The sequence below is a fragment of the Marmota marmota genome, unplaced genomic scaffold, assembly GCF_001458135.2.
Source record: "Marmota marmota marmota unplaced genomic scaffold, marMar, whole genome shotgun sequence".
Taxonomy (NCBI): Eukaryota; Metazoa; Chordata; class Mammalia; order Rodentia; family Sciuridae; genus Marmota; species Marmota marmota.
Window position 1 is genome coordinate 36,761,632 of NW_026000057.1, and position 26,632 is coordinate 36,788,263.

General features: G+C 36.1%; 1 protein-coding gene across 1 annotated transcript in view; it reads right to left on the reverse strand.

The window, feature by feature from the left end:
* Dkk2 (dickkopf WNT signaling pathway inhibitor 2) overlaps positions 1 to 26,632 on the reverse strand; it is a 98,129-nt gene that overhangs the window by 5,789 nt on the left and 65,708 nt on the right. Inside the window, exon 2 of the mRNA XM_048813701.1 lies at positions 966 to 1,116. Within this exon, the coding sequence (XP_048669658.1) occupies positions 966 to 1,116 (151 nt within the window). The remainder of the gene's footprint in view (positions 1 to 965; positions 1,117 to 26,632) is intronic.

Here is a 26,632-nt window from a genome sequence, read left to right on the forward strand (position 1 = left end):
GTTTTTGTTGTTGCTGCTGTTGTTATTAGCAATACAATCTCTGTCTAAACTGCAAACTTCTCTAATGGTATAAGCTTTTTCTCCACTTACTTTCTGTGCAAGGTACGCAGAGTAGGTCTATGCTAGAGGTCAGAGCATGCATAGTGATATGAACTAGACTCTGTTATTATGCATGACAAATTATATGTTTCTAACTACCTTCTGCTATTACTTAATATTTTTATGTATTGTGATTCTTCATTTAATTATTAATGCTGAATTGTCTACTTCTAACTTCATTGAAATTGGATGAATTCAGGCTAGGGGATAGAATCTCAAGTCTATTTTTGGAGGAATTTTGTCACCATGCCACATGACATCTTCAACATAAGAACTAAAGCAGGAACTGGCATGAAGCTGGAAGAAGGACTCGCAACTGCATTACTAAATTACAGCAGGTTACCACCTTCTTTTGCTTTTTTGCATGTATTTGCTTATGTGCTTTGCAGAACAGAATATCTATCTATCTACGTGGCAGTTCCATTTTGCAATATCCTAGATCAGCAAACAGCAGAAAATACAGATGGTGGTCAGAACCCAGAAAAACTAAGATTTCAGAGGTTATCCAGGTAATCTTATACTACCTAAAGCACAGGTATTCAGAAGTCTGAGTAAAAAGTTAGACTAAGATGGACACAGTGGCACACACCTGTCATTACAGCTGTTTGGGTGGCTGAGGCAGGAGGATTGCAAGTTCAAAACCAGCCTTAGCAATTTAGGGAGGCTCAAAGTAACTTAGAGAGAGTCTGTCTCAAAATTTAAAAAATTAAAATAAAAGAAGGCTAGAGATGTGTTTCAGTAATTAAGAGCCCCTGGGGTTCAATACCTGGTACTCAGGGATTAAAAAAAAAAAACAACTAACTTGTAAGACAGTATTCTTAAATGAAAACCATAGAGGCCCACAAACACTTAATGCAATCATTTACCATTATTGCAGCGGTTACCAGGGCAACACATGCCATCTCTATGACAGCGCTTCTTTTTCCTCCGACATGCCATGCAGGCTGATGACCCTTGATGAGGACTGTGGCAGTATCTCCCAACTTCACATTCCTTATCACTGCTACAAGGATAGGCCTGCAACACAAACAGTGGAACAACACAAAAAACAAAGGATGAGGTCCTGTTACCCTTATGGTCTTATAAATGTACCAAAACTAAATCCCAATACTTCCCTTATGAAAAGAAATATACCATTGTAAAAATGTTCGGAACAGAGATCCTCCATAGTGACACTTAATTGAAAACTTTATAACTGTTGATGGCTGATGGTAACAGGGATGAAGGTGACACTATTTATGCATTCTCACTGACCCAATCTTGGGGTTAAGATTTATACTTTGTGCCAATTGGTGAAACCCTTAAGAGTGACTTTAAGGACTCAGAAACAGCTATAGTGTTGTATTTTCACTAATTAGTACACATGAAACAGTCATCCCAGTATCTCCAGTTTTCATCCGCTAATGGAAGATGGGGAAGGTAGTAAAACAACAAAGAGATGTGCTAGAAGCTGACGCTCAACTCCTGTCCAGTTAGGGAACAAATATTTTAAGAGCAAATCCTCACAGTCCCAACCTGTGAAAAGCAAAAAGGAGAAGTACTTCCAGAATAGTCTGAAACAATGAACTTAGGGCTACAAATAAACCAATGAGCAGAATCCTTATTCCTGCTGCTTCCCATGACTGGCAGTAGTGTTCTGAGTAACCAGAGAGATGCTTGACACCAGTTGCACCAGCACATTCTCAGGAAGCAAAAAAGCACACTCTTGACCACAATAGTCTATGGGTACTACATCCTCGATTCATGCGGAAAAGACTTTCTCTGCCAAGTGGTATATTCTGAAAGCTACATAAGCAGTGTCAGATAATATCTCAAATATATATATATATATATATATATATATATATATATATATTTATACGTATATATATATATATTTATATATTTGTGTTTGTATGTATGTATGTATATATATATATATATATATATATATATATACTATATATATGTATTTGTCAATATATAACTGGTATGTGTGTGTGTGTGTATATGTGTGTATACCAGTTACATGCTCCTTGCCAATTGCAAATTTGGAAACATCTAAAATGACACTGTTTTCCGAGATTTGAATATCATACCAATCAAACTTACTCATATTTTAAGACAGAGAAACTTATTTGTAAGACTTTGTTTATTTTAAGTGAAATTTTTTCCTGATTTTCAGAGTAATACATTACTTTTATTTGAAAAATACAAAATATGTTTTTTTCAAAAGCCATGTGCCTATTTTTAAGCAAACATATATGCTGTGAAAATGAAGATATGGATAATTTTTTTGTAACTCTCAAATACTTAGTGTGACCGGATGCCATAATATTAGATTTGATAGCCTAACATGGTATTCATCGCTCATTCTGCTGTCCCTGTTTTCTCCTTGTCCTCTTTCACTCTCCATTCTTCCAGAACATTTTCTTCCCCTGTCCATCTCATGTATATATGTGGACACATTCATCCCCTACATATTTTCCATTTGATTCTGATCATATTCAGTTAGAAAGAGGAACTAAAGATGAAGTTTATGTATGATTCTGGGTGAAAAAATATATATTTGCTCATCATTACAATGACTGGTTAACCCTTAAAAGAATTACACAGAAAAAAGATGACCTGCAAATCAAAGGGATTGTAAAGAATTGCACAGTGGCAATGTTGAATGCATACATTATAATTGAAATCAAATAAAGCTGTAAAATGAGTTCACATATTATTATTCCGCTCTGCAAGTCCATCATTAGACTTCACACAATCTGAATGAAGTTGAATTCATAGTACAAGGCCATGTTTCAAGAATCCAAGACTGATGAAAACAAAACAAATGTCCCCTCCAGCCCGCCTTACCACACTCTTTCCCTCAAGCACTTCACCCCTTCCTATTTAAAACCAGTAATTCGAATTAAAATACAATTCACATGTTTCTGATTCATTTACATTTATTTCACCAAATTGTTTTGCAAGAAACATTTGATGTCTTACAAGTTTCTTTCTTTCTCAAAAGTAGGACATGTTCTTTCAATGGAAATAAACACGTGCCCCCTAATACATCAGGAGCTATTTACAACTCCAACAACAAATCATCAAATGATTCTGAATATAGAATAGTACTTGGCTCCATCCCTCAACAATAGTCTAAATGGTAGAAAGAAAGTTGTTTTTGCTAAAAGTAGCAGTTTGTTTATGCAGAAAATTGTAAAGGGGCATCATCTTTTTCCCATTTTCGGTTGATGAGACATGGAAAATATTGAAGTGACAAATAATTGATACAGATGACATTGAAAAAGTGGTATACACAGTAGTCTTACTTAAATGGGATTACAGTAAAAGTCTCAAAACCTAATTTTTGAGAGAGAATCCTATTTTGTCTAAGACAGAAAATATATTAGAGGATATGTAGTTTTATTATGTGTCAACATATTTTATTTAGGATAAAGTCAAAAAGACCCAGGCAAAGACAGTACTTAGGAACTCTTTTTAAAAGTAAAACATTATGAATGTTGTGAACTTGTACTTGGCATTGAATCCCAGAACATAAATTCTAGGGGGGATTTTTTGGAAAATTTCAAAAAGTAAATGTTAATAATTTAAATGCAAAGTTATATTACACAGCTTCTAGTACGCTTAAAACTCCTGGCTCCAATAAACAATTTTCATAGATGAATAAAAACAAGAATGAATAGAACAAATTGATAGAAGCAAGTTTTTGGTAAAAGAAGTGATATTTGGAGGCATACTCACTTTCAGAAATCAGTGTCCCCTGGCACAAATTTGCTCAGCCACAAGGCTTTTGTTCATTTGGTTTTGCATAGCCATGAATAAGAAAACATAGACTATGAGAAAGTGCAGATCTAACCTAGTAATAAAAATTCTCATGTCAGCATTAATGCATTATTTTTCAGTAAAGATTTTTAAACAGGGCATTTTCAACTCAAAAATTACAAGGGCTTGGTTTTTTGCCTGAAAATCCTCTTAAAGTGTCTGGGAATGCTATCACCACAGGACAGTGAGAGAGAGACACATGGAGCCAGGGAGGCAGGCACAGGGTTAACAGTCATTAGGAGAGACTTGGAGGAGGCAATGACAGTGGCAATGACTGGACCACTTGGTGGGAACTATGTATGTTAATAAAGTTGGCATTTAGGAAATTCTATATGGGGGCTGGGGATGTGGCTCAAGCGGTAGCGCACTCGCCTGGCATGCGTGTGGCCCGAGTTAGATCCTCAGCACCACATACAAACAAAGACATTGTGTCCGCTGAAAACTAAAAATAAATATTAAAAAATTCTCTCTCTCTCTCTCTCTCTCTCTCTCTGTCTTTAAAGAAAAAAGAAAATTCCATATTTTCCTTTACTTTGTTCTCCAAAGGCTGTTATGTGGTCCCATCTGATGATGGTTTTGTGACAAAAATGAGTTTGAGCCAGGCACTGTGGCAAAAACCTGTCATCTCAAAGATTTGGGAGGCAGAGGCAGGAGGATCACAAGTTCCAGGCCAGCCTCAGCAACTTAGCAAAATAAACTATCTCAAAATAAATTAGGTTGGCAATATAGTTAAGGGTAAAGCACTCAAGTATTTTCTCCCCAGCACAAAATAAAAACAAAGTGAGTTTGAGCACTAAATTTTCACTTAACAAAATCAACCATCATGTTCATCTGGAACTTATTTTAGAAGTGAATAAAAAGGCTGATTTTTTTTCCACTTGCTATAAGAATTGACTTTATGGCTGTTCATTTTACTTGGACTATAGGTGAAGAGATTAGATAACTTTTCTTTTTTGTCTGAGGATCAGTGATGGTCTATGTGAAAGAATGAAATTTAAGTGAAAGAGTTAGGGGAAGACTTCAGAACATGTCCCTGCTAAAACATCCCACAATTAAATCAGAAATTCTGCCTTGTGAATATCCAGAGAAATTTAGCTTCATGCAAAATAATCCATTAACCAGCCTTGATCACAGTGAGAAGAAAAATTAATTTGGGACACGTAATAATAGCAGAAGATTAGCCATAAATTAAGAATGTATGAGAGCTGCCTGCGATCAGGCCAAAAAAACAAAGTTTGTCCAACCCCCCCTTCCAGGCTAAAAATAATGTGGTTTCCATAAATAGCAGTGCTAGTGATCATTACAACCATGACATGAACTAAAAAAAAGAGAGAACACATTGGGCACAGCTTGAAAATAAAGTCTATCAGAAATTAGCATTTCTTTTCAGTAGAAAGTATTTCTTTTACGTCCATTTCCTTTGTGCTAGTTTGAAGTCATTATTCAAAATTTTAGCAATGAAGCAAAAGAGAGGTTCAGTAACTTCTGGAATCAAGTAATGCACTCAGTGGCAGAGAACTGGGGGATTCTGAGCCCTGTCCTGGCTTTTAGGTCCCAGTGTGTCATGACAGAGCGTTTCCTAGGGAGGGCCTGAGGTTCATAGAGACAAAGGTGATTGAGTGGAGTCCTATGTGCCAAATTTAGAGATTAGAGAAATAAGCTTGGCCACATCTCTTTCTAATACCAACAGCATGTCCTGCTGCAGCTGTTGGAAAGACAGAATACTGGCAGGAATCTCTGACAATGCTGTAAACAACATTTTCTCGCTCCATTTCTTGACAATAGTTTTATGTCCATTTAAACTCAGTGTAAATCAGAGTTAAAAGTAGATGCTAATCATGCAAATCATGATAATTAAATGATATTCTAATAAGCAAAGTAAAATGAAATGTAGTTGATCCATTTCATTTGAAGTAATTGGTCTTTATTTCCCCAGTTATTCTCAAGACAATAGACTGAATCGGACATAACTTTCCTGTGTTCATATATGAATACGTGACTAGTGAAACTCCAAATCATGTACAACCACAAGAATGGGAAGTTATACTCCACGTATGTCTAATATATCAAAATACGTTCTACTGTCATGTAAACCTAAAAAGAATAATAACAACAACAACAACAAAAAAAACTGCAGGCAAAAAATACCTAGTAATTCAAGGCTTACATTTAGGATTTAATTTATTCTTATTTTTCAGCAACTGCTCGTCCCTTAGAATTTGCACATGCAGTGAAGTAATCAGATCCCCAAGAATAATGAGATGAGGAAAATTGTTGCAGTATCTGAGCAGCACTGAGCACTGAATATAACTTTGTATATGGCTAGAACCTGTTTAGTTCCTAAGTTGTCAAAATAATGATATTGTTCTGTGTAATGATTAGCTGATTAATGATGAGGAGGGACAAAAAAAGAAGAAGAAGAGAGAAACATCACACAGTGTTCATGTGGCATGGCCACCCATACGGATGCTTGCAAGACCGCCCTAGTTTTGTTGTTGTTGTTTTAATAGGGACAATCCTTGTCCCCGCAAGCACTGTTTGTAACAATCTCTCGGAAGTTTTCTGGAGCCAGAAAAACGTCATCAATTGGTCAGGCAGAAGAAGCCTGCAGGGGACAACCCAGCTGTGGGAATAAATAACATTTGAGTGGACAGAGAGAGGTAACAGCAAAGGGCTGAGGGTGGGAACATATTGGGGGTTCTGGGAACCCAACAAAGGTTGGCAACTACATTTGGGAAACCAGATCAGATTGTCTTGCCCCAAATCCTCAGAGAAAACATTAATTTCCCTTTATGCTATTCCACATGGTAGAAGTATATTTCCACAAACACACAGAGTACAATACCCTTAAGGTGGTCATTTTGAAATCAAACAGTAAAATTGCAACCTTGGAAGGTGCAGGGACCTAGAATTCAATCTGGCCATGTGCAGTTGTATACTATCTGCCAAAGGCTGTGTAATCATATCTTTTCCTATATTTTCAATTACCTCTAGGGGTTAGAGGTGTATTTTATGCATCTTTGTGCATTCATGAACATCAGGCCAAGAGGCCTAAGCCACATTAAATCTGAGGGGAAAAGTTCAGATATTTCATGATGGTGTTCATAAAGGTTCATGAAGGCAGCTGCTTCAGTATCAGTTCAGCTGATAAATATTGATTCAAATTTTAATTATTGAACAACAACTATGACCCAGATATTTTTAACAACTAGTTCAGTGATCTGCATATTTTCCCTATTAACCCTAAGATAAATTTGAAGAATAGAATCTCATTCATTGGAGATCTAAAATTTTTTGGCATGTGTTTAAATTTGTTTTATTTAAAAATATGATACCTAATGTTAAGCATTTTATAAGATGAAGTTCATAGCAATTTAATATGATTCAATAAAATATCTTTTAACTACTTAATTATTTACTGATCCTAAAATTAATCACAAGATATATACCCATAAGCATTTTTCCTTAAAAAATAGTGTGAAATTATTAAGCTAAATTTTGACATATACAAATCACCACCACTATTTTGAATGTTTGCATCAGAATTTCCAATGGGGGTTAAGTGTTACTTAATAAGGATAAGCTAAGGAAAGAGAGTTTAAGACAACTCATTAATAATATATTTATTAAAATAAAAATTCCAGATTTTATTTTTGTTTGACATACAAAACAGTTCTTGTTCCTTTTGGCCAATGCAAAACTTGGAATGTGTTGAGGGATTTTCTTTTAATTTTTACTGACAAAATGAAAAAAAAAAAAAGCTCTCACAAACTCAGGCATATTCCTGGACAATTTTAAGAACAAATAACCATGCAAATTGAGAATCTGGAAATTGACTCCATTAAAGTAGCTAAGACTGTGCGCCCCATGAAAAATCTTTGAGTACATTTTACGTATATTTATTTTAAAGATAAGAAAGGTAAAAAAAAAAATCTTTGATGCACAAGTTCAAAGCCAAGAGAATATCTACTGATACTCCCTGGATTACAAATGATTAGGAATGATGGATTTCTCACAATAGTTCATTAGCTTCTCTAATGTATTCAGAATCTGAAGAAACAATAATTATATGAAATAAAGACATGTGCTCTCCAACTTTGGTTGCTTCATTCTGTTCTCTGTATATTATTAAGCAGAAAGGATATTCTAGGGACTTTTTCACTTTGAATATAGATCATGTTCTCAACTGTGACATGATTGATCATGGAGTGAATGGGGCAAGCTAACCTTTTCCATATAGTGGTGATACCAAGAGAAAGCAAAAAGATGTGGTTTACCTGGCTCCTACTTATCTTTGTTCAGCTCTCAGCCATCCCCCAATTTAAAATATATAGAACAAAACACTTTCATGCCATGCTCACAAAGCAGTATCTCAGAACTTGCAGCAGTGGCTGGAGCCCTTTATCACTTGTATATAATTATGAAGTCCTTCAAAATTCTGCGACTAGTGAAGTACAACCGTCCTGGCCTAAACAAAGGAAGAAATTGCACAATTTTAAGGTCTCTCCCAAATCTGGGATTGACTGTCTATAGTAGAAAATTTTCTTCATAGTTTTACAAATTTGTCTGACCTCATGATCTTCAGAGATATATCATGGTAGGACAAATTTTGGAGTCAGTCTATGTTTTAAATTATGCCTCCAAAATTAATATGTTTTGGTATCCTTATCTAAATTACAGAGTCTCAGTTTCCTCCTGGTTAAAGTGGATGTAGCATTTCTAACTTCAGCTATATTTCCATACTTAAACTAATTGTAAAAAATTCCATGGAGTCTCTTTAAAAACTACTTATTCACAGATTACTCTCCTAGAGATTCTGTAAGACTGGATGGGGTCCAGGAATCTGTATTTTAATTCTCTCTTGTTGACCATACAATCAGGTAAGATAAAGAAACACTGCTTTAAAGAATTGTTGCAAATATTAATGATAGACAAGGCTCTAATGGGGGTGGTGGTGGGGGTCCCTGACAGCACGAGTCTCAGTAAAAGATTCCCTGACAACAACCACTATTTCCAGGAAAGTTCATCTTTGCTCTTAGGGCTTAGCCACTGGGCTTAAGGGCAGGCTTGAGAATTTCTAAAGCTATATGAAAAAGTAAAATAACACATAACAAACACACCAGTGCACTTTAGGAAGAATGCAGTGTGGACTCAGAGCTGTCAACACACCCATTATGGCTGGATTGTCTCATATCCTCATGTGGTATACACCTGTGTCTTGTTGGCAGCACATAACTTTGTGGGTTTTTCTGTATCATATATCCTGTGGGTCTTTACAAAACAAATACTTTTCCTCCCCATACCAAGTATGATAAATAGATGATGTATGTTTTTATTATTTTCTATTATTTGTACATAGAATCAATCTTTCCTTTTCCAGTGGAAATTACATTCAAAATCCAAAAGGTGATATCCAAGTGTATATGAAAACATATACTTTCAAACTGTTGCTTAGAAAAGAATTTCTTTATGATAATAAAATAGGTCAAGGTTGGCAAATATTTCTCTGCCCAAAATGTTAACACTTGTGTTTTTAACATTAGATTAGTTTGATTAACTTTTGCTTGCAATATCATGGATTTAAAAGTGAGGATATGAGATTCCAGTGTGTATGTGGGGTGTGTGGGAGTAGATATATGCACATATATATGTGTGTATAAATTACCTTAAGTAATCTCAGGAAATATATTCAAGAAATATGTAACAGAGTTTGCCTGTGGCAAGGTGGACAGGATTATTGAGAACGGAGGAAAGAGAAAAATTTAGTTTACATGGATGCCTTTAAAAATATTTTATTATTTCCACTATATGCATGCATTGCTAAATAAAATTAATACAATTTTTTAAAAGAACTAATATTTTAAGACTCCAAATAAATTTCTTATTTGTTGTTAATTTATGCTTTATTGTTTTATATTACAAAAGCTTGGAAGAACTTGGGCTTCCTGGAACCAGAGCTCATAAAAGCGATATTAATTTTTCATATTAGTTTTTTAAATGTCACACTATCAGCAGAATAAGGTTTTTCAATGAAATTTACAAAAATATATACATAAGCACATGCAAGCATACATTCACACGTGTGTGCGCACACACACACACACATACACAAAATGCATGTTTAGCCGATTATTCAAGTGAGCTAATGTTTATTGTCTTGGCTGATTTCACTTAATATAGACCATTCAAACTGTAACACTTCTCTAATCTTTAATTTTTTTTTAATTTCCTCTAGGAATTATGCCAGACTAACCATCAAGTGATCATTGGCCATATTTCTATTCTGATTTTGAGAAAACAATTTGCAGAAACAGATAAAATTTGAAAGATTGGTCTTTTAAGGTCAAGAAGATGGGAAAAGAGCACAGACAAACATAATCTGAAGTATTCATTCTTCAGTAAAAGGAATTTTTAATTTCTGTTTAGGAGATATACTAAGCTTGAAGCACATATTTTTCAAATGTTATAAAATGTTCCCATGTGAGCTTCCAGGACTTTGTAAACAAGAAGCTAGGCAGCATTTTATCCTCCCAGGTGTGCCAGTGTGAAGATTTTTGTGGTGGCTTAAAGAAAGGCTGACCCCCATGATCGCCAAAAGGGTTTCAGCAAGGAGTTTACTTGTAGCAATCAGCACACAGAATAAATTACTAAGAACATTTTGATTAAAACAGTAGGACAAGGAGGTGGTTCAAAGTGCAAACACAGAACTCTGCCAAAGTAACCCCTCTATTTCTGCCTCTGTCATTTGGAAGAAAATAAACTGTAAGTCTGTGAAAAGTACTGGAGTGGAATTATTATAACATCTCTATATGAGAAGAGGAAGGACTTAAATTCGAATTATAACTGCAACAGAATGAAGGATTTTAACTCCCAAACTTTGAGAGAGAAAGAAAGAAAGTTATCTCTTATGATCTGTAATTCTACCATTCTTATTCTTTGCCATTTTTGAGCCTGATTTCTTTGCTAGGTATCTCAATCCTGCACTTGTATAACCTTTAAAATAATTAGAGATCTGTGCTCTGTGCTCATATTTTATTCTTATTTGTTTGGAATGTTCAGTTGACAAGACAGACCTCCAGATAAAAATTTATGCAAGGAGCACTCCAAGTACACTTATATTGTCAATCTCATCATTTCTGGGTTCCAAAAGCCAAGATAAACCATGAGAGAGACTGAAGCAATCTTGCAGTCTCAACATCATTTAGGTGAAAGCATCCCAGTGGAAGAGGGACTTGATGTCCTGACAGATGAAATTTTACCAATAGTTGAGGCTGTTCATTTATTTCAGACATTTTCAAAGTGATTGAATCGAAAAGCTTTGGCTTGGAGAGTAGTTTTAGTTTTAGTTTTTGATAATAATAGTAACATGGCCACATGTTGTTTATTAAAGTAAAATAATTTTTCCAAAAAATAATCAATATCTCAATACACATATGGATTTGCTTCTCAGCCTTCTACCCCTCCATGAACCAATTTAAATTTTTTCTGTGTGGAAAGAAAGGTCAGCACAAAAGGACAGAGGAAATTTGTGTCTAGAGAACAACATGGTATAAAGACATCACTCTTTGTTGTTTTTTTTTTTTTTTTTTTTTTTTTTTGCTATCAAAATATTCTATTTAAATTCTTTGCTGGAGGATCAGAAAGGAGAGAGCGATGAGCCAGAGGATGATGCTTTGTATTTGTGTGACCCTCATGTTCAAATATCAGCTTCGGAAATGTGGTGCATCTTGTGATGACATACTCAATGTGTTAGTAATCCCAAAGAGAACATATTGAAGACGTTGGTCCCCCACACCACCCACATCCCAGTCCATCTGCTTTGGTGTGGTGACCAGTACTTTCTGAAGAGTGCAGAAGAGGTCAGAAGACTTGTTACCAGATGATAAAAAATGAAATCATGTCTCTGGGTTTCAGTCACTTTCCCTCTGTCCCATTGATTCTTCCTGCCTGTGCAGAGTAGACTCCTGTGGGTTTCTGCTGATTCTCTAGTAGGCCCCTATTTGTTACTGAGAATCCCCAGACACATGGGCATTGGACACTTTTAACACTTTCGTGTCTGGCCTCCGATTTCAGTAGGCTTTGCAGCAAATATGGGGCTTGAAAATGTGCGATGGAGGGAGAGTAGGAAAGAAAAGTGGAGTGCAGCTAAGAGACCAAAGATCCCCACCAGGGACTAGGACAGACATGTCCTACCTCAATACAACCCAAGTGCTATTTTGGTTCATAGAAGTCTAGACAAACAAAGTGAACAAAATTCATTAGCCAAACGTCTAATGAAAAGTTCTAGACAACGTCGCTAAGGTCATTCTATAATCCTACACTTTATTCAAAATATTTTCCCCCTCTCATCAAACATTAAAGTGTATCTGGAACTGTGTATAGAATGATATTGTGTCCAGTTTTATGTTTGTTTGGTTGTTTTAACCAAAGAAGAAAGCTACATTACAAATGAGATGACCCCAAAGTGTCCTTGTTATTGGCACAGTATGTGATCCGTGTAATTTCTACCTTTTCCCCCAACTTTTGCATTATATGCTCCAGCTACACAGAGTGACCTGTGCAACCCTTAGTCATCCACACCCTTTCATGACTCAACGTATTTTGCAAGCATTTTCCCTCCGTCAAGAACACCCTTCCTCCATTCACTTCATCATCAGAATATTTCCAACACATCATCCAGAGATTATATCAACTGACTTCACGTTTGGGAAATCCACCAGGCTGGCTCTCTAAGCCCAGCTGAGTTAGATGCCCCATGCAACTTGTACCCCTATGATACTCCATGCTTATCTGTACCAGAATATAGATCATGCCTCATTGAATTCTTCATCTGCCTCCTTGAGTAAGGAAATCTTTTTTTTTAATCTCTGTATCCCCAATGGCTATACACTTTCTGAAATAACTTAGTATTCCACTATTTGTTCATTTATGAATCAAGGAATGAGATTTTGTTGCAACAGTAGTAGGACATTTATGGCACTGAATTGACCAAAAAAAAAAAAAAAAAAAAAAAAAGCACCAAGAAGTGGCAAAAAGCAAAAGCTTGAAAATTAAGAGTGACTTTGAAGATATTTTGAAATTATTTTTAAAAAATCAGTCACATCCTCTATGAGCCATTTATAATTGCAGCTATAGAGAAAAGAGCAATATATGTATTTAAGAAGACAGGAAATTGGCTGTTGAGTAATTTTCTGGCCAGCAACTTGGCTGCAAATGTTTCATGTTAAACCACTATATTCACATTTTTTAGTGCTATCATCAGTTCCTTACCTTACATTCCTCTGCTGAACATATTTTTCATGTATAAATTATATGAAGAGAAAAGCAAGCTCTTTCATGTGTAATATAGATGATGTCTGCTGCAGCAATAATGGTCCTCTTACAGTCATCCAGAGGAGCAACTGCATTTAATCTCTTTCCTAATTGTTTTCTGGAAATGGTTTAAGCCACTTAGCAGATGGGAGCTGTGACAAAGGGTACTTCCAAGGACACTGCCCTGCCAACTGCTTCTTTCTTTTCTTTGCACTTGTCTATAAATACAGTTCTGTTGGTGGATTATATCTGATAGTCTTCTTTCTCCTAGTCAATCCACCCCTAAGAAGCACTATTGCAAAGCAGTAACTCACAATGGCTTCCTTTCGACATTTTGGTGGCATATAGATTTAACATCTTGGTGGTATTATAGGGATCTGATTTCTCAATGCACCTTGGTCACAGCAATATAGTATCCAGCACATAACTAAATGGCATGTAACAAATTCTTGCTTCATAGAATGCCATCATCAAAATATTTATCTGATATCTGTTTAAGATCCTAAAGTAATTGAATTAAACAAGGTTTTCAACCAGCCACATTAAATTAGTTTAATCTCATTCACCTGCCAATTTGCAACAAAAATGTAGATTGTGATTCTAGGTTTTGAACAAAATTCATTTCAAATATTGTCTATGATTCTTTATACAGCTATCCAACTCCCATAATCATGTCCACACTTATTGAAATTTTAGAAACACCCATATGTTTTTCAGGCCTAGCTCATAGGTTTAAGAAAATATAGAAATCTGCCTAAAGAACTTTTTTTAGCCGATGTTGGGTGCATATTTAAAATTTTTGGAAAGATGATATGAGCCTATTAATTGGGAAATGAGGTAAGAAGAAAGAAGTCTACTTCCTAGGTTAAATTCCCTAAGATCCATGTTTGCTACATGTTTTGAGTCCAGGCAGGGATGTCACTGTGCATTTGAAAAGGTTAAGACCTTGTAAAACTCCTATGCAGTCTGGCTGCACAGATAAAGGCTAGAGTGATTGGATTCCCTTGTTGTATAGGAAGAGGAAAGAAACAGCCACACCTGGGCACAGCAGGTATCAGACAGGATGGATTACGGTCTGACTATAACATTTCCTGGGTTTAAATGAGATCACCAGAACTTTATTCACACAAACAATTCAAGTTGTTTCCACATTAACATTAGATGAAGTGATTTTTATTACAAAACCCAGCACTAGCCAGACCCTGTCTGAGGGCAGATCAAAAGCACAACAGTCTGCTCATGGGCTGCTTTTCATCTGCCCTCCTGGAACATAGCACTGTCTAATACATGCTGATCAAATTCCACCTGGGATTTTAAGTAGGATGGTTTGAAAAAGCCAGGAGTGGGCCCTTGAACTAAGATGGCTTATCCCATGGTAATAAGAAAGGGAGCTGTACTTTTTATCAATGGCACATTGAAAACCATTTACAACTTGTAAATGATGCTTTCAAGAAACAACAAAATGCTTTTCTTACACAGAAACATTAATAAATATCAGCAAAATTTGCTAAAAAGTCTATTCCTTCTGTCTGCGGAAACTTTCAGTAAGAATTCAGAGATCTTCAAAATACAATGTCCCAGAAGGAATCAGAGCAGTAATCAGCCACTTACTGATTATATAATAATAATTAATATTAAACAGAAACTGCAATAGATCTTTGTGTTTTAAAAGTAGTGTTTTGACTCTCTCTGACACAAACTGCCAATCCATGTTTGGAGAGCTCCAAGAACTGTATTTAACACTCATGTGTCCTGTCCTGTTCATATCTGCAATGGCATCCTTCCATGGGTAGATAAACATGCTTGGATGTACAGAGGTGGGGTAAAAACACACACCCTGTCCCAAGGTCTGACTGGATCAGCGCTAAGTTCTCAACCAATACCCAATCAAAGACAAAAATAGGTTTTGAGTGATAGAGAGGTATGGTTTTCATTGAGGACAAATTTAGCTGAAAAAAATACAGAAATTGACTGGGAATTTGGGTGCATAACCTGGGTATGGTGAGGATGAGCTTTTCACATTTCTTACTAGAGTTCAGCAACTCTACACATAACCTCAGCCCAGCCATGGATCCTTAAACTCACCATCCCGCCAGCCAAGAAGACTCCTCCTGCTAACAGATGTCACAGTTGCTACAGCTTCTCTACAGACTGCACATATTTCTATGAGACCCTGAAAATAACAGGCTCCTGGAAACTACAGATATTTTGCAGATGTGCCTTTTACAAAATGATTTCACAATTTGCCTAGGCATTTAATGTGTCACTTTACAGATGAAAACAGACCAACCACTGATCTTTATTACAAAATACACGTTTTAATTGTATCACACTTTTCCTTGGTGATTTCCAAACTTGTGAAAATTCAAGAATTTCCTGTACTAGATATCTAAAGATATGAAGGAATTACTGTTAATTCTTAGTTTTGATGGTAGTATTACATATTTTTCAAGTTCTTTCTTTTTTTTTTTAAGAAACAACTGAAATATTTATAGATGGGATAATAGGATGTCTAGAATTTATTTTAAAATTGCTTCCTGGGAAGCAATAATAAGGTAGAGTGTGGATAAAAAAAGATTAGCCATGAGTTAAAAGTTGCTGGACCTGCAGGATAAGCATGTGGGATTTCATGAATACTATTCCCTCTCCTTATGTTCTGCTTGAAATTTCCATTTAAAAAAAAAGAAAGAAAGAAAATCTGCAGTATAGGTAGAACTTCACAATTAATTTTCAAGGAGCAGCCAACTCTAGCCATGATCTCAAATCACTTGGTTTCTCCACAGAGCATGGGCAGCATCCGAAGAATGTAGAATCAAATTCTCTCCTGGTTCCACCTTGTGCTTGAAGAAGCTAAAAAGTCAACCCTTAACAGGGGGCATCAGGCTGAAAAGACCTCTGAGCTTCCACCAGATTGATCATAATCCATTGCACAGAGGTAGCCATGAGTTAACTGGTCTGAGATATTGGTGCTCCAGCCTGTGTTCCTCAAATTCCTAAAGACCAGGTTATTCTAGGAGGAGCCAAGAGGAAACACACTCACTCCCAGCCATTGCCATCCATTGACTATTTACCAAAGACCTAATGCAGGCATCTCAGTGCAGGTAAAGATGCTTAAGACATTGTCACTGCCATTAAGAGATGATATAATACAGGGAAGAACCAAGACATTGATTTTGTGTGTAGTCACGACCCAGATGGTGATGAAGCTCTCAGCCCATCTTTTCATAGAATGCACAGGAACTCCATTCTCTTAGAGTTGGCAGGCAAGGGAAAGAGAAGAATTACTATAATTAGACTGAGTAAAAATTTTCTAGCTACGTGGAGTGTTTTCATTTTTTAAATTTATTTGTTGGTCTTGGAATATCTGGGGTGTATATATGACCTGGAGGTACAGGATGGCTTTTCTCAACACTATCCATACTAACCACATCCCTTGCCATTAGTGTCCCCTTCTGCCTACTCCAGCTTCACCCTAAGACAGATGCCTATAAGCATTATAAAGCAACACTTGCTAAATGTCTGTCTAATTGAAACAACACTCTCTGTTTAAGAAGAATGAAAGCATCTAAGTACAACTACTTTCAGAACATAGACACATCTGTATTGCACCTTCTGATTGGCAAACAGCCTTCATCCATGTTCTCTCATCTGACTAGGAAAGTGAATTGAGTAGGTTTATTTAAAAAAATATATATTGGGTACAAAATGCACACAACACGTAATTAACCATTTTAAAGTGAACAGTGGTATTTAATAGATTCATGCACTCACAATTATGCAACCACTACCTCTATTCATTTTAAAACCCTTTCATCACTCTAAAATAAAACCCCATGTGCATTAAGCAGCGTGGGTAGGCCTTGACAACTTCATTTACAGGTGAGGAAGCCCCCTTAGAGACTTTTATGTGACCTGTGGTTGGTAAGTGTGAGAGTTGCAAACAGAACCAGGGTTTTCTAAATTCATTACCAGAGCAGAGGGTTCTTAAACTTCAGTCTCCATTCGAATCCTCTGGAGGATGTGTCAAACACCGATTTCTGGATTCCATCTACCATCTCTCTGATTCAGTCTGTAGTCAGGCCTGAGAATCTGCATTTGAACAACTTCCCATGTGTTGCTGATGTTGGTACCCTGACACCTGGATTTGAGAACTGCTATGCTGTACTGAGTAGCCCACTCCTTACTTTCCTAATTATATGTTTTGTTAAATGAGTCAAGAATGGTAATATAGTCTAACAAATTAGGCTTATAGAAAGTACATGATTTCTCTACCACAGAGGGTTTTTGGCTATATCAGCATTAAATAAATAAACAATATAGGTAAAAACACTTAACAGTTACCAGTGGATTAGAATCTTATTTCTTGCAGAGGATCAATGATCCTTTTCCCTAAGTAGCTGAGTTTATTTATACCTCTTCTAGGACCTGTTGAACTCTGTGCAGTCGTGGGTCAGAAACCAAGGTTAGGTCCTGGAATGAATGTGGGAACAGTGCCTGGCACACAGTAGTGTTAACTGCTTGTTGACTGAATTTGCTTACGTAACAGTGAAGGTAAGAGGGCTTCTTTGGTACTACTTGAAGTGCTTTGAAATACATGGCTGTGAAGCAAACTTTATGATTCATGTTGTGGGTAGAGGTTTGTGAATATTTAATCCTCCAGAAAGTCTGGTTCAGGCCAGAGTCCTGGTCTAAATGCACTAAGAAGCCTTCCTCGGGGCCCTCGCTACGCTGCCTGGGGCATCCCCTCTTCTCTTGAATCCCTGTATAAGTTGATGCCAGTGTTTGAAGGTTCCCGGGCGTACATACATGTGTATAGATGAAGTTATAAAATAGCCAACAGATATTCCAACATCTGCCCACCAGATCTGTGAGTGCCCTCCTGGTCACTCAGCTTGAGATTGGGGTAAGGTGGAGCAGGCAGGAGAAGCCACAGAGGAGCTGACAATGTCTTGTTTCTAAAGTGCTGGGATCCTTTAATCTTCTCTCTTCCTTTGATGTCTGAGATTTCCTTCTTCAGGCAGTGACACTGGGACTAAATGCAACACCAGGAAACCATTTACCAGTAAAGGGTGTGTGTTACAAACACCTGCAGAGACCGTGGTACCAGGTGACTTGAATTACTCACACATTTCTAGATCTCTGCTCTCTGGGTGGGTGGCAATTTTGACTTTTTTTTTCCTTGGGTAAAAAGATGATAGCTCTGGTCATACTGCTATGACTTCTATTTACTTGTTTGCCCACACATCAAATAAAGGCACAAACCATCAGGGGGAAACCAACCTCTGTAGCGCTTATGTGTATAAAAACAGTTCCTTGCAAACACATCGAATCTTTTTACAAATGGTTTGTGGATTCAAACCAGAGAGAGAACATTTTGTGGTCAAAGTTGCTGTGCAGTGGGAGACAGAATTTGGGGTTCAGGTTCTGACCATCAATGAGCATGTAGGTTTTGCACATATCACTTAACATTTGTGGTGAAACCTGGTTTCATCTACAGAATAAAGATCAGCTTCAAAAATGTTAGCTGTTTGTTTTTGTTTTAAGCAAGCTGTCTTTTAAAATTGATTAAAAATTACCATATTCCCAGGGTCTATTTTTCATCATCTTATTTTCTTTTGCATTACAGAAATAATGGGATGTAACCTCCTTTTTTTTTTTTGTACTGGAAATTGAACCCAGGGGCACTTCACCACTGGGGTACATCCCCAGCCCTTTTTTGTATTTTATCTAGAGACAGGGTAGCACTGAGTCACTTAGTGCCTCCCTGAGGCTGGTTTTGAACTCGTGATCCTCCTGTCTCAGCCTCCAGAGCCACTGAGATTATAGGTGTGCACCAGTGCACCTGGCTTATGACCTCTTTTGTGTGTGTTTGTTTTTTCCATCTCATAAAACAAACTGGACATCTAGGTAAACAGAAAAAAACATCAACTCTGTCCACTTAGCTGAGCACTACAGAAAATTCTAACAATTGCCAATTTTTATTGTTTACAAGGTCTGGAATTATGCAAACTTCAAAATTCAATGCCATGTTTTAATGTCAAAAAGCTACAGGTAAATAATATGATTTGTAAAACAAAAAAATCCTTATATGTAGGAAGGACATTATAAATGCTATTTTATTTCTTATTAATAATTGCCTTCCTCATCACAGTAAATGGAAAGTTTGTAATAGCATTTGCTCAAGCCAAAAACCTTGGAGCTATTTGAATTTCTTTCACTCCTCATTTCAAATCCATCAGCAAATCCAGTGAGCTCAGTCTTCTTTTCCCACCATCGGCCCTGCTTACACTCCACTCCAAGACTCTTCATCCTTGCCCCTCCAAGCCTGCATTCTCCAATATCATTTTATTCTCCACACAGCAGCCCAAGTGGACCTATTAAAATGGAAGTTCCACTGTGTTCATAAACTTGCTGAAAATCGTCCCCCAGCTTTATATTTTGTTCAACATGAACACCTGTGTCTCTTCTGCTTGGCATAAGCTGACCCTGTGCTGCTTTCTCACTACTCACCCCTTGGCTCACCCTCCTGCAGACACACCAGTCTCCTTGGTACACACCAGGCATCCTTGGAGTGAGGTCTGAGCAATAGCTATTCTCTTTGCTTGAAAGACTTTTTCCCAGAGAATCACATGGCTCGTGTCCTCCTCTCCTTCATGGTTCCATACAGGTTGCTCCATAAATTATTTTTCCATTCTCTTGTAAAAAAAAAAACTCACTACCTAAATAAATTGATTGTTTTCCTGAGTTTGAATAATGAGTTTAGTTAGAAAGAAGTAGTATATTTATTTCTCTCTACTAGCAATTTTTCTTTTCCTTGCAAAAATTTCATATTGAAAAAAATTTCTAAATTTACTCATTCTCTCATCCTCTCTGGAAAGAGGAGTTGACACAGAAAGCCTCCTGTTTCTGCCCACTAGTATATTATATCATTTAATATTCAACCTGAAATCTAAGTCCACCAAGGTACAGAGGAAAATCACCACTCAGCGCTGGTTATATTTAGCCTCCTAATGGTTAAATTCAAAGGGTTCTCCTCTACTGTATCATCCTCTCCTCTTTCTATAGGAATTTACTTTGTGGACAACCATTTCCCCTCAGCTAATGGTGCAAGTCTTCTGGGTTTTCACCTGTCTGAAGTGAGTCCTCCATGTTCGTTCACCTTTCTAACAATAATTCTTAATAGGTTTGGTCTTGGATTTCTTATTCTCCTATAAAAATTTTCAAAACTCCAGAATTTCATTCATTTATATGGTTTCAAGTGCCTTATGTGGAAGGAATTCTAAACAATAATGACTGAAACTTGTCTAAGATTCTAGACATCCCCCATTCATGGCCTCAGGTCCTCTGGATCTCTCCTGATGTCCCAAATGCCATGTGCTTACATCCATACTCATTAAGATCAGGTCAAAACTCACCTCTTTTTCATGATGCTCCTATTTCTCTCTTTAGAGAGAAAATTTGGGAAGGTCTGAAAAGGTTTCAAAGGAGACCTACAAAACCCATAGCTAAAGGTATGGGGATGAGATTGAGGTTGGTGAGGGAAGCAGTGCTCAGAGTATTCTTAATAATAAACATGTTAAGCCCTAACATTTTATTTTTTCAAGCAAAATGGAAAAACATTAGAAGTCTTACTTCTAGTTGGTGGGAATCAGGGACTTAGTTATTCTTTCACATATTTAGTGTTTTAAAACATCATCAAACATAGGGCTCTTAAGGAAAAATTAATCGCTATGTCTACCATTTAGGAAAACATTCATATTACATAGAAAATAAAGCAGCCAATTGCTTTATTTTTGAATGTCATTAAATGAAAACAAATATCTGGTTACCACCGCATGTTTGGTGTGGTGTCGATTAAACCACAGAGCTGAAGAATCATAGCTTCATATGTGAGCTCTGCAGTTTTTTTTTTGACTCAACATGAATCTTTTACACAGTGTCTTATATATGGCTTTTCCAGCCTGGGCTCCAGGGAGAAGCCATGACCTCAAGGGGCTTTCATTTCATTTTAAAAATGAATTTCTGAACTCTCTTCTCTATGTAAAGGAAAAGTCTAATTCCCTTTCAAGTACTATCTAGTTTTCCTGGTGCTTTGTAGTACATTGAGCAGAATAACTTGCATTCCTCTTGGTCCAGAGATTTCATTCAACTCTCTGAGACTTAAATCTTAAAGCATAAGAAAATCTCCTGTTAGTTTGGTTCAATTTGCTTATAGGAAAAGACTTTCTTCTATTTCAGCCATTCTTACGTGAACTCCTCTGAAAGTAGATAGTAAAGACTCTTTGAACACTAAAAAACGGGCAATTTAATAAGCTTTTCAAGTTAAAAGAGAGCAAGGTTAAGAATCATGTTTCATCATGCCTAACTTTTTGTACATAATCTAACCCTACTCTTTTTAAAAGGATGAGTAATATTATAGTCAATATTCTTTATTTGTATTAAGGTTTACAATGAGTGCTACTTCAATGTCAATATGTATTCAGTGATTCCATGGAGTAAAAACAACCTCCTCAAAAATAAAAATATCAGGGCTGGGGTTGTACCTCAGTAGTAGAACACTTGCCTAGCATGTGTAAGGTAAGATGCTGGGTTGGATCCTGAGCACCACATATAAATAAATAAATAAACAAACAAACAAACAAACAAATAAATAAAGGCCCATTGACAACTAAGAAAAGTATTAAAAAATAAAATACAAAAATAAAAATATCATCAAATCCTTAAAATAAAATGATAGTATGTTTAATTTTACAAATAGAAACACAAAATAAAAAGCTATGCATTAATCACTTCTAGAGAAAGACCTGAATATTTTCTAATCTTCAAACACCTTACCACAATGATCAAGATATATAACTCAACTGGTGAACACAGTTGCCACTTCTGTTAGGGTCTGAAGAGACTCCAAAAGACAGTCTCTTTTTATTAGTCTAAATTCTCCAAAAATGGATCTTTCTCTTTCCTAACATGTGGTGGTCAATTTGCTTATAAAAATAGTGCAAAACTTTTAAGCACAGAGTCTTCATTTTACATTTCAGGGACAACATTCTCTTTTATCTATTTTTTAAATCCCTGATATATTTCTTTCTGTCTTTTGCAAGTTGCATCTAATTTCCTGCCTCGGCTTAGCTATTTCTTGGTATTCCTCCTAGGTAACCACTTTTTATTTTGTGGTATTCCCATTTGTGTTTCAACTTCTTGTTCAAATTTTTCTGTAGACAGCCAGCTGTTACACTTAAGAACACCAGATGTTAGTGTAAGATTGGCGATGCTGTTACCAGGGTAACCAGCACAAAGTGCTGGCCAGCCCTATCACTGTGTTCACTACTCCAAAGGGGGATTGGACTTCACCTTTCTCTATGGAAATAAAACAGACAAATAAAACATTATAGAAGGGAGATCAGAAAAGTAGAGGCTGAGAACCAAGGGTGAGGAGGCGAAGGGGAGGCAAAGGGGAAGAATTGGGGAATAAAGTTGACCAAATTATGCTGTGTGCATGGACGAATTCATGGAAGTGCATTCCCATTTTATATATAACTCTGATGTACCAATTAAAAATTAATAAGCAAATAAATACAAGGAAGATTAATAGAGTAGAACAAGGGAACCAGAGGAAGAAAAGAGGGAAGGGATGGGATAGTACTGGGGAGTGAAATGGAGAAAGTTGTGTTATATGCATTTATGAATATGTCAAAATGAGCCCCCCCTATTATGTATAACTGCAATCCACTAAAAATAAAAATAATTTTAAAATACAACTTATACCACAAACTTAGGCTAAACCCGCTCTTAGAACCCTGCTCCTACTCTCTTTTATGTTCTTTACATACAACAAAATAAGTGTTCTATAAAAGGAAGGGGCAGAGAAGGCTTTTAACCATTATCACTTGGTGGGTCAATTGCATTTTGATTATTTTCGAGGTTATAGATGTGGTGTCTTACTCTGTAGATGAAAGGGGAAAGCGTAGAGGCCCCCTATCTTCCCTAACCTTCCCTGAGAAAATTAGAGGACATTAAGAATTTTTTTGTGTGTGTCCTTGTAAGGCAGTCTATGAGATTCAGGATGGTCCCCACAGAAAGAGCAATACTTCTGTCTCCTCCGACATTTCAGAATCATACAATCCTAGGACAAAGAGCTTACGGTAATGTTGCATATTTCAAGTAATAAAATTCACTTTCTGGTAACAAGTATTTTAGCCTTCAAATTTCTACTCATTGACTTTATGATTCTAGTCAATGTTAAGCTCTTGCATCTAGTTTTCTTATGGTTTGAAATTCCTGCTAGGCAGAGCAGTGAGAGAAATCCAGGTTTTGGATAAAATCTAAGTATCATCTATTGCAAATTACCAGGCAAGCCTCAGTTTTCCACAAGTATACAATAAATATATTAGTCTCTACTATTTACTATACCATATAGTGACCAAATGCTGTTAAAGTACATTGTAAAATGTTACAAAAATGTTCTTATTCTCACTGGAATAGAAAATAACCTGCATGAGAGAAAGTTGTTTCTTTGTCCAGATGTGGCCATTGTTACAGCTGTGCCAGCTAAAAGTTCACAGACAAAAGATTTAGAAACCACACTGTTATCAAAGGCTCCTAGGACTGTGCATATGAATTTTCAAGTTTTGAGCTGCTGTTTTGTTTATTGATTCATTTTGCCTGACCTAATATTATGATCACTTGCTTATATTTCCATTTAAACTACTTGTTTGTTTTATCATAGGGAAATGAGAGAGGAAAAAGAAATGACTGTTACAATTGCATTTTAATCAAGAGCCAATGCATTCTTCAATATACCACTCATTATTTCCAATAACAGCCTAATCAGGTTTCAAAGGTGTCCATTATTATGTGACCGAGAAAAGCAGGTCATTAGCAGTTCGTGGTATACAGAAACCACCATCAATGTTAAATAGAAGGCGAAGGCCACGCCTTCAGGGACAGGAAAGGGTACAGTTCTGGACAATGAGGAGGGGTTTCCCCATTGTGTACTGTGACTTCCCAAGTCCGTAATTAATAACACTGCTTTCCTCAACTGGAGAGCCTTGGGAAATTCTCAGTGAGGCAACTTCAAATGTCTTCTCAATGGAAATTTGTTTTATTCATAAATCAAGTAACAAGAACAAGACACAGTGTGCTAGATTTTCATGTTAATTATCTTAAAAATAACAGCTTACGGGAAATGTAATGGGATATTTTTTTCTCTCTCTCTTAATGTTATACTGATGCTCTCCCAACATTGAAGGGAAAGTAGCTATTTTATCCTACATCCTTCCCCTCCTCCTCCTTCCCTGCCTCTTCCTTCCTCACTTTTTCCTCCCCTGCCCATTCTTTTTACCATATCTTCCCTCTGAAGTTATAAAGCATCTAATTGTAAAAACTTTCTGGAAATAATATAGAGCTAACACATTTTTGAAACATGCTCTCTGCTGGTTCCATTAACTAGCCTAAAGCATGAACTGAGGTAGGGAATCATAGGCAGTGTGTTTGTAGGATAATGATTTTCCCTCTGTGGACTCACACCTAACACACACATCACATCACGTGGGAATGCAACACAACTGGTCTTTTCACATAATACAAAAATCAAATTATTACTGTTTTCCAATGAGGGCCAACAAATATGGGATATGCCCTAGAAAACTTTGGCAAAATTGCAGCTGAATCGAGATATACAAAATGGATTTATTTGCCATAAACAGAAACACAGAGAGCAAATGAAACACATTTCTCAGCAGTAAACTGTTTTATAAGAATGCTGATAAAAATAGAAATCCTATATTTAAGTTACAACACAACCCAGCGAAGATTTCAGTGACCATTACCCTTCTGTGCATTCTGCTCTTTCATGCCCTCTTTCTGCAACCCAGCCCCAGAAATAGAACCTGGTCCATTGAATTGCTTCATGCTGATTACAACATTTATCACATTCTACTGTAGCTGTTCAGAATTTCCCTAAGGACAGCTCATCTCAATATAAGTGCACATTATAATTTCTGGTGCATGTACAATGATTCAGGAGTAATTATTGAGGGCATTCAGGAATCTGAACTCTAAAGATAATTTAACCCAAGGGTTAAGCGGAGTCCATATATGTTCAGATGATGCTCTAATAGCATTTTGAAAGAGAACAAGAGTTTTTCCAGAAAATTTAACTAACCACATCTATTGAAGTAAAAAAAATTGAGAACTCAGAATTGTCTGCATTGCAAAACTACTAGTTTTACAATTCCCATGAACTATAATACAAGTGATTAATGGTATTATAACATGTATTAAAAGATATATATTAGCACGCAGTCTCAACTGAGTAATAAATATAAATCTATCAACATCAAAACTCAATATGAGTAAAACATTACTTCTGGATCAGTTAAAAAATATATATTAGGACATATATTAAAAGATATAATAGGATACAGATCATATATAATTATGTTAAAGAATCTAGGAATGAACTGTTTTACTATCACCTTCAAGAGCTTTATAAATAAAATTCTAATGATCCCAAGTTCAAGTACAAATACTAGTCACAATCTCTTCTAAAGGCATCATTCAAAAATAGGTGCAAACCTGGGAACTATGAGAGTATGCCTAATGTGTAAGATTTGCAGTCTTATTCAAGAAACAAGAGTGATAATGTCACAATTAAGCACCATTTCATAGAAATTGAATAGTAATAATAATCCTACTGTACTGTATATATAGTAAGTAATGTGAAGTAAATCCAAATTCATGGTTGCAGACCTAGAAACATTTTCAAAGAACAGTTGATAAAATCTTATTTAACTAAGAAGGACAAAATTCATGCACCTGAGCACAATTACTCCTAATTTTTAGTATCCATTTCACTAATTACCCTCATTCCTAACAGATTGTTTTCCTTGCATTCTTTCCATTCCTTAAATAAAATAAATAAAATGATAAGAAAGACCATTTTTAAGAACTTAAGAAATAAAAAGATATTGAATACAGACAAGTTTAAATTTCTTAATAGCTGATCATATCAAGCAGATAAGATTTTGGGAAAACAAAAATATAAGTTCAGTTAGTGTATTTGACATTTTGAAATCACAGATTTTTAAAAATATCTTTTAGTTGTCAATGAGCCTTTACTTAATTAATTTATTTATATGAGGTGCTGAGAATTGAACCCAGTGCCTCACATGTGCTAGGCAAGTGCTCTACCACTGAGCCAAAACCCCAGCCCCAACAAGATTTCTTTAAAAATATTTTTATTATCAATATGGGAAAATATTTCCAACATATAAAAAGGTTTTCCTGGTAGATTAGGAATGAAATATCTCAAATCTTCACATCACAAAAACTCATTTTATCAAGCTGTTTCTATGAGTGCCTGTTTGCCTCACCTAAGTTTATGTTTTTGATTGATCTCATTCTTCCT